General features: G+C 32.6%; 1 protein-coding gene across 2 annotated transcripts in view; it reads left to right on the top strand.

Moving 5' to 3' along the window:
- Positions 1-7500, top strand: part of DEF8 (differentially expressed in FDCP 8 homolog) — a 30305-nt gene that overhangs the window by 8452 nt on the left and 14353 nt on the right. The window contains exons 5-8 of one of the 2 annotated variants that reach the window (XM_070136992.1): positions 415-555; positions 739-901; positions 1485-1649; positions 3569-3613. In XM_070136992.1, the coding sequence (XP_069993093.1) occupies positions 415-555; positions 739-901; positions 1485-1649; positions 3569-3613 (514 nt within the window). The remainder of the gene's footprint in view (positions 1-414; positions 556-738; positions 902-1484; positions 1650-3568; positions 3614-7500) is intronic. The other variant, XM_070136993.1, reaches the window with a different exon arrangement.

Raw genomic sequence — 7500 nt, 5'->3', positions numbered from 1 at the left:
TGACATTCTCTTGGACATGTAGAAGAGATTTTATTTTGAAAGGGAAGATGGTACGTCATTGATTTGTAATGTGCTAAATGAGATTCATTGAGTCAAATGTAAAAAAACTATAAATAAGAATAACTTCACAAAGCATTGGCTATAACTGACAAATTTCATCCTTTATCATCATTTGTATTTATATACTTTGGCAAAAATCTGAATTCCAGTTTCTCTTGTCTGTGAAACTATTCAGTAATATTTATGTTTTTTCTTCTAAATGCCTGTTAATGAATTGGGGAAGAGGACAGTTACATGATACATGTATATGCTAATTTGAATTAATATTGTGTACTGTGTACTGTTTTACCAAACAAAGTGGAAGACTTAATTTATGTTATTCATAGAAGTTTTACTTTTATGTATTTTATACAGGAAAATGTTTTAGAGCTAAGCATTGAGGGACTAGAAGCTAGTATTGAAAAATGCAAGACCTTAATCCTGCAGTGTGAGGAGTCCAGCACCAGAAGACGAGCACTTGTCCATAAGCTGATAAAGATAAGATTGCGTTTACAAGTAAGGTTACCTCAGGATTCTCTGTAAATGTATGTATGCATGATGCATACATACATTTACCTATATGTATGCAACTTATTTGTTTTTTTTTTAGTTACTGATATTAGAATTTATTATAATAATTTTCACTGGTGATTCATAGCCATATGCACAGAAAGTCATAGTTTAATCTCTGAATCACAGGAAGCAAAAGATGCAGAGGAGATTGCATCCACTGGAGTGCTTTTTCGTTTGAGCCATCAACTCCAGCCCCAAAAGCCTCCTCTCACCCGAGCATCAAAGCAGTACTGTGACAAGTGTGCCCAAATCATTTGGGGGGTGATTCATGTGTCATACATCTGTAGCTGTAAGTGTTGTGTTTCTGTGGGATATGAATATAGAAATTAACAGGTTTGCCACAATTTCAAAAGTATTTGATGCATTTTGTTTTCAGTAGGCTGTGCAATTTACATGCAGATAATTGTATGTATATTACTAAATGATGGGAATAATATATAAAGAACCAGAAAATAAAAGTTTTTTCTACTTATCATATTTTTCTATCTGAATTTACATTAGTAAAACTCACCTTTATATCAGAAAATGTTTCTTTGAAAATCATTCTAATAGGTAGATTAACCCTCTGAATAATTTTTAAGGAAAGTGTTGTTTCATGTTTTTTAATTAGTAGACTTGTAATTTTATGGAAAAAAAAAAATATAAATGATGTGTTGAAATCTTCCATGTCCAATAATACTCCTCAAGCCTGTGTTCTGGTTTAAGATAGAAGTTGGTTCAGCACACCCTTGGGAACAGAGAATGAGAAAGATTGGATAATTGCAATGACACAGTTTAGACATCACTTATGCAGGTGGTTAGTATGAGCTATGTGTTTGTATCCACTTTCTGTTTTTTGTGAACAACACACCAACAGTTACAATACCTTACAGTGTGTGAGTACCAGTGTCATGGGAGGTGTGTGGAAGGCATTCAGCGCAGGTGCCCAAGTGTGAAGGTAAATGAAGATGCATCTTACATCCTCAGAATATGCCCAGAAGTGGGATTGTCAGCCCAGAATTATAAGTGTGCAGAATGCAAGATACTGATTACAAACAGTGAGTTGTGAACCCTTTTTAGCTTTTAATTTTTTTATTGCCTGTTTTTATAAGATAATGCCAATTGTGATAGGATTTCTTTTATCCCAAACTCTTCATTATTTACTAGTGTTCATGATCATTTTTTTTTATGGGTATTTGTAGTAGCCACCTAGTAATGTAATTTATTATGCAAAATATGATTGACCCAGCTGATGATCAGGGTTAAGCAATAAGGACAGGTTTAAATAAAAAAAAAGTTAAGCCTTAAAAGTTAACTTAGTATTGAAAGTTCAGTTAAGTTATGTACAAATACACCACCCCTTTTTGGGCACGTTTAGTATCAGGATTGTGCTGGATTATATTGCTTGATCAACAAAGGTTATAGAATGGCAGTTCAAATAATACTTTTCCTACCCTTAAATATATAGAAGTCAGTGGACCAGCACCTTACAATCAAGTGACTATGGTACAGACAATGCAACCTTTGGGCAACTAAGAAACAAAGAGTAATCTGATGGCTATGAGAAAGTCAGAAGGCTGCTCTGAATCCAACAGATTATGTTACTTTAGTATTCATAATGTTTTCTTGAATACTTTCTTTTCCCTTTTCTCCTTTTGAATATAATTTTTATTTATTAATAGAAGGGCTGTTGCATAAGGTAAATTTGAATTTACTTTCTACTTTTCTTCATGTACTATCTTTCGCTGCACATGCCTCTATGTGTATATGCTTTTGTATAGAGCAGAATATTTTTTATGATATTTTGTGATAACTAAGATGATTATAGACTATGGAGCCTCATTGTCTACAAAAAAGAAGAAAGAATTAGGATATGAGTAAATAATGCTCTAGGTCTGGCTCTTAAAGTTCCCCAGAGAGCTTCCCAAGGCCTGGCTAAAAGGGCAATAATCCTAGACTTGAATTATTTCTGCAGAGGCAGTGTTAGTATCCTTATTCTTGACAAGGATTTGAGAAGTTCTTTGTTCTTGTATCTGTTCTGTTATTGTTTTCATAATTTTAATAAAGTAGAGAAAAAATTAGTAGTTTTGTGATATTCACACCAAAGATTTGAATTCTGTTGAAATTATATATTCAGTAACTCATGATATCCTTTTGGGTAAATGCAATGATGTGTTTAAATTTGAAGATAGTTCTTGATGGGCCTGTAGGTTATTTGATTGTACATGAAGATTTTCCGTCAGTGTGATAGTCTCTATATCTAAATCAGCGTCTTTCTCTTTCTGTCAGTGTAAACCCATACTTCTAGGTATGTGCTTCAGTGCTCCCATTATTTAATGACAAAGGTCAAATGATTCATAACCATTTACGTGGGAGTTTTAGTGTCTTATGAGAATGGATAGGTGTTTAAGATCATTGTTTTAAAGTTTTGATTGTAACATATAGAAGAGGAATCACTGCATTCAGTGATTCTTGAAAATATACAGATGGGAAAGCAGATCATCAGTAGGCTAATGTTTTATTATATTATCTGAAAATTTTGTCTGTTGATTTGGGAAAACATTCTTATTACAATTGGCATTGTTTCATACTTTAAAAAATTGATAGTGAAATTTTTCTGTTACTTGTGAGAGTATTTTGATTTGCATGATTCTTTTTATTAATTTGAATGATGATTTGGGAAAACATTCTTATTACAATTGGCATTGTTTCATGCTTTAAAAGTTTGATAGTGAAATCTTTCTGTTACTCGTGAGAGTATTTGATTTGCATGATTCTTTTTGTTAATTTGAATGATGATTTTACAAGTTGCAATTCTGTGTCTTGTTATTGTAAGTTGAGCATCATTATTGCACATTGACTTGTAATATTTCAGCCATTGTGTTGAGCACTGCTGGGCACTCATTTTTGTCCCTTCCTTTTTTTAAACTGAAACTTTAAACCAGTTATCTAATTTGTTTGTTTCAAACTTTTTCAGAATTCACTGTAATCACAAAGCACGGCAGGAAGTTAAAATGCAGAGGTATTGGCTCTTGAGTAATGACTATGATTAAGAAGTTTCTGTCAGATTCTTTGTGTCTCTTTGGCTACTTTTATGGTTAAAAGTGTTGAAATATAGAAAACAATTGGCATTAGTTTGAGAAGCTATTATAGAAGGCATCTGCTCCTTGTTACAACCTGTTTTCCTTTTGCTTTGATTCAGAAATCAGGATTAGTTTCTTTGATCTTGTTGTTAGGCTCTCTCTTGTATTTGGCTCTTACTCTGGATTGATAGACCTAGGCAATGTTGGTGTAGTTATATTGAAGCTCATTAATGAATTCCTTTTTTCTGTCTCAATCTCCAAGCATAGTGCTATCAGACATTTGGGATTAGTTTTGCCTGTCTTTAGTCTTAGATGGATTGAATGAGTTGTTTATTATTATTATTTTTAAAAATTCTTTGTTGCTATAGTTTTGTTTCTGATCAATATGAGTCATGCATCCCTGATTAGTTTTTATTTCAAGCCTTTTTAATTCATATTTGTTTGGTGTTGGATTTACCTTTTACAAAATGTTGGTATTAAATGTTTTAGTTCATTGGTTCCAAAGATATATTCTCAAGTGCAATGACTGTGTAGAGATAATGTCCACAGACTTTGTAGAGCGAGAAAGAAGTATAGTCTAATTCCAGAAAGTGGACATTTGAAACCTAAGTATTAACTGGTAATTCTTGTAAGAAAATGATCTGAGAGTAGTGGCTCAAATTATCAGGCAAACAGTGAACGTCTGTGTGATTTCTGTGTCAGATGCTGTCCAATCATCAAATGCAGTTATGTTTGTCAGGGATATTGATCTGCATGAGAATAAAGAATCAAATACAGAATTTCAGCAAACAAACTATCTGTATCATGTATTTTTTTATACATTTTAAGAATTAGATTAAGAAATTTGTTATATGAAATACAAAATCTATGATTCTCTTGGAATGGTTATGGTTATTTCAAGTGGTAGAGTTGCCGTATCTTGCCTAACTCATTGATATTAATGCCTGTTTTTATAATATAATGTTTGCTTTATTACTCCATTAGTCAAACTTAGGTATAGTTATCAGCATAAAAATCAGGTCCTAATGCTGTATTTTAGCAGCTGGTAAAGAACATTTACTTGTATATTCTGTTTTTGTTTCTGACTGTTGTGCTCATTTTGATCTTGTTTTTAAGGGGTCCGTCTGGTAATTTTTCATCAAAAAATCTTCGGATTTGCCGATTTTGAGCTGTATGCATTTTTGATGAGTTTCTGAGTGCCTGAGTCTCCCCTGAAATATTTAAGTCCCCCTTGCAGTTTCTAAGGTGGTAGTTACCACCTTAGATACACATGAAAATATTGTGATTTTTCACATTACTTTCAAAAATTGGTAATAGTGACGTAACAAACAGACATAGAAAAAAAAAGGCTATCTTCAGAAAGCATATAAAATACTACAAAATATGAGACCAACATGCATTTTCTATGAATTATCAAAAAAATTGGAAAAATATTGAAACTAAAATAAAGATTTTTTATTTCTTTTATAAATTAGAAAAAAAATTATATGCTGTTTTTTGAGATGCTTTTATAATTTTAACTTTGGATCATATTGCGTCAGTTTTATCCTTCTGCAAAATGTCTTGAACATAATAAGCCCCCCCCCAAAAAATGGTGGTACTTTTGGCCAATACGAGTTACCCCCTCGAAGATGGATTTTTATCTACATTCACCATTATGTCAAAAGACTTTCTAGTTGAGTATATTTTGAAAAATCACTGAAAATAATAAAAAAACAATATGTATTCACAAAAGGTCATCAAATACACGGGCCAGGCACGAGCTGGGCAGGGCGCAGGCTGGGCGGGGCGCTAGCAAATAATACAACAAACAATCAACAAACAAACACACAGAAGTAACAATATAAACAAACAAAAGGTCATGGGATACATGGAAATGATCTATATATCCTTACATACTTTTTATATACTTATCTTTATACTGCCCTGTACTTGTAAACGTCATTTTATGGGCGAAATACTATAAAAGTTGGGTGTGTGGCCCCGTAGAGTTAAACATGGCTGAAAAGACAAAAGAAACGATGGCATGGTGACACCTGTCTTGCTCGGGATGGAAACCCGTGTCATACCTGTCCGACTGGAGAACGATAATTTTTCCGACAAGTATTTTGCATCATAAAACATCATTAGAGGAACTATAATGGTAAATAATAGATAATAATATCATGTACAAGTACTTTGTGATTGATTTGTCATGTAAAACGTATGAATAATGAAAAGGAAAAAAATCGCGATGTTTTGGTCCCTCACATATTTACGCATAGCACACATATTTTCAGTCCGATTTTAACATATTATGGCTCATTTTGTAGCTGAATAGTAGATCTGTTACATGCTACAAGAAGGGATTGCTATAATTTCATGTGCTTCTTATAAAAGTGACATATATTTTCAAAATCTCGTATTAGGGTGTTTTAACAGTCACCTTCGGAAAATATTCACCCCTGAAAAAGTAAGGTCGACTGCTTAAAAGTGCTTCTGCATATTATAGTAAAAAGATTGACCTATACAGACATGCAATCAAAATGGCTGTATGAATTTTTTTTTTTTTTTGAGAATTTTTATAAAATGGTCCATGTAGGCCCATAGACCCATGAAATCTCTACCACCCTCCCACACTATACATAAGATTTTTAGAAACCATTACGTGCTGGCAGTGTCCGCAAAACTTCAGAGTGTAGGTAGATGATAGAGGATTAAGGTGTAGGAAGACTAATTTTATACCTTGTTTTGTTAATACCAAAACAGCTATGAAAGTGTATGTAAACACAAAAATGCTGATATTTCGAAACACTACCTTTGTAGTCTTCGTCAACTCTCCCCGACGCAATTTTAGTCCCAAAAAAAACGTTTTATGGCTCATTTTGTAGCTGAATAAAAAATCTAGTGCTTGTTCCATTTAGTTTTTACATTTTTTTTTTTGTGCACTTCCTGTAAAATTATATTCATGTAAAATTTGTTTTTTTTCTTTTTTCTCAAAGTCGGTTACTTCATAATAAAGTTGAAATAAGAAAAAGTGCTTGCAACAAGCACTGTTGCATCAGAAAGCCTGTGTATTTTTTCCTGGATCAGATATGATTGACGAAAAATGGTCAATTCTCAACGTGGGGACTGAGCAGTTTTTCCGTTTTTTTGACAATAATTCAAAAACTGTTTGGGCGATTTTGAAAAAAAAAATGAGTTTTGAAAACAGACGGTCCCCTTAATGGCTTATAGTTTGCCCTTACAATGGTTATCTGCCTGTTGTATAATATACCATGATAAATGTATCTTTAGTATAACACAGTATATCTAATATACTCTTCATACCATAACATTTTACATTCCCTTAGCATAGTAAAACCTATTTAATGTTTCTTGTTGTTAATGATGTACATAGTCACAGCATCTGAGATTATTTGATTCTGTAAAATCGAATAGTTTTTTACTTTGTCTTGTGCAGGTTCTTTGAAACTGAGGAAGCTTTTCTCATCAATTTCTTTTATTTATGTCCTCCTGATACCTTGAATTGAATCCATCAAGGTTTTTACTGTTTTTTTTCATCACTTTAAACCAAATTTTGAGACAAAATTGTTGCATCTGATTCTTTTTGCAAATACTTCATAATGTCAAAACATTGCTGATCTTTGATAGTTGGATATATTAGGATTATATCTTGAAAATTGCTGATCTTTGATAGTTCGTTAATCTGATTGTTGGAAAATCAGATCAGCTCAGTATACAAGCATTTTTCATTGTTTACAGAATGAATTTAAGTTCAAATATTCACATAATGTCTTTTGGAATGTGTCACATGCAAGTGCACACACACACACACACACACACA

This window comes from Penaeus vannamei, chromosome 22, assembly GCF_042767895.1.
Source record: "Penaeus vannamei isolate JL-2024 chromosome 22, ASM4276789v1, whole genome shotgun sequence".
In the NCBI taxonomy this organism is placed as follows: domain Eukaryota; kingdom Metazoa; phylum Arthropoda; class Malacostraca; order Decapoda; family Penaeidae; genus Penaeus; species Penaeus vannamei.
This window is presented reverse-complemented; position numbering and strand designations above follow the sequence as displayed.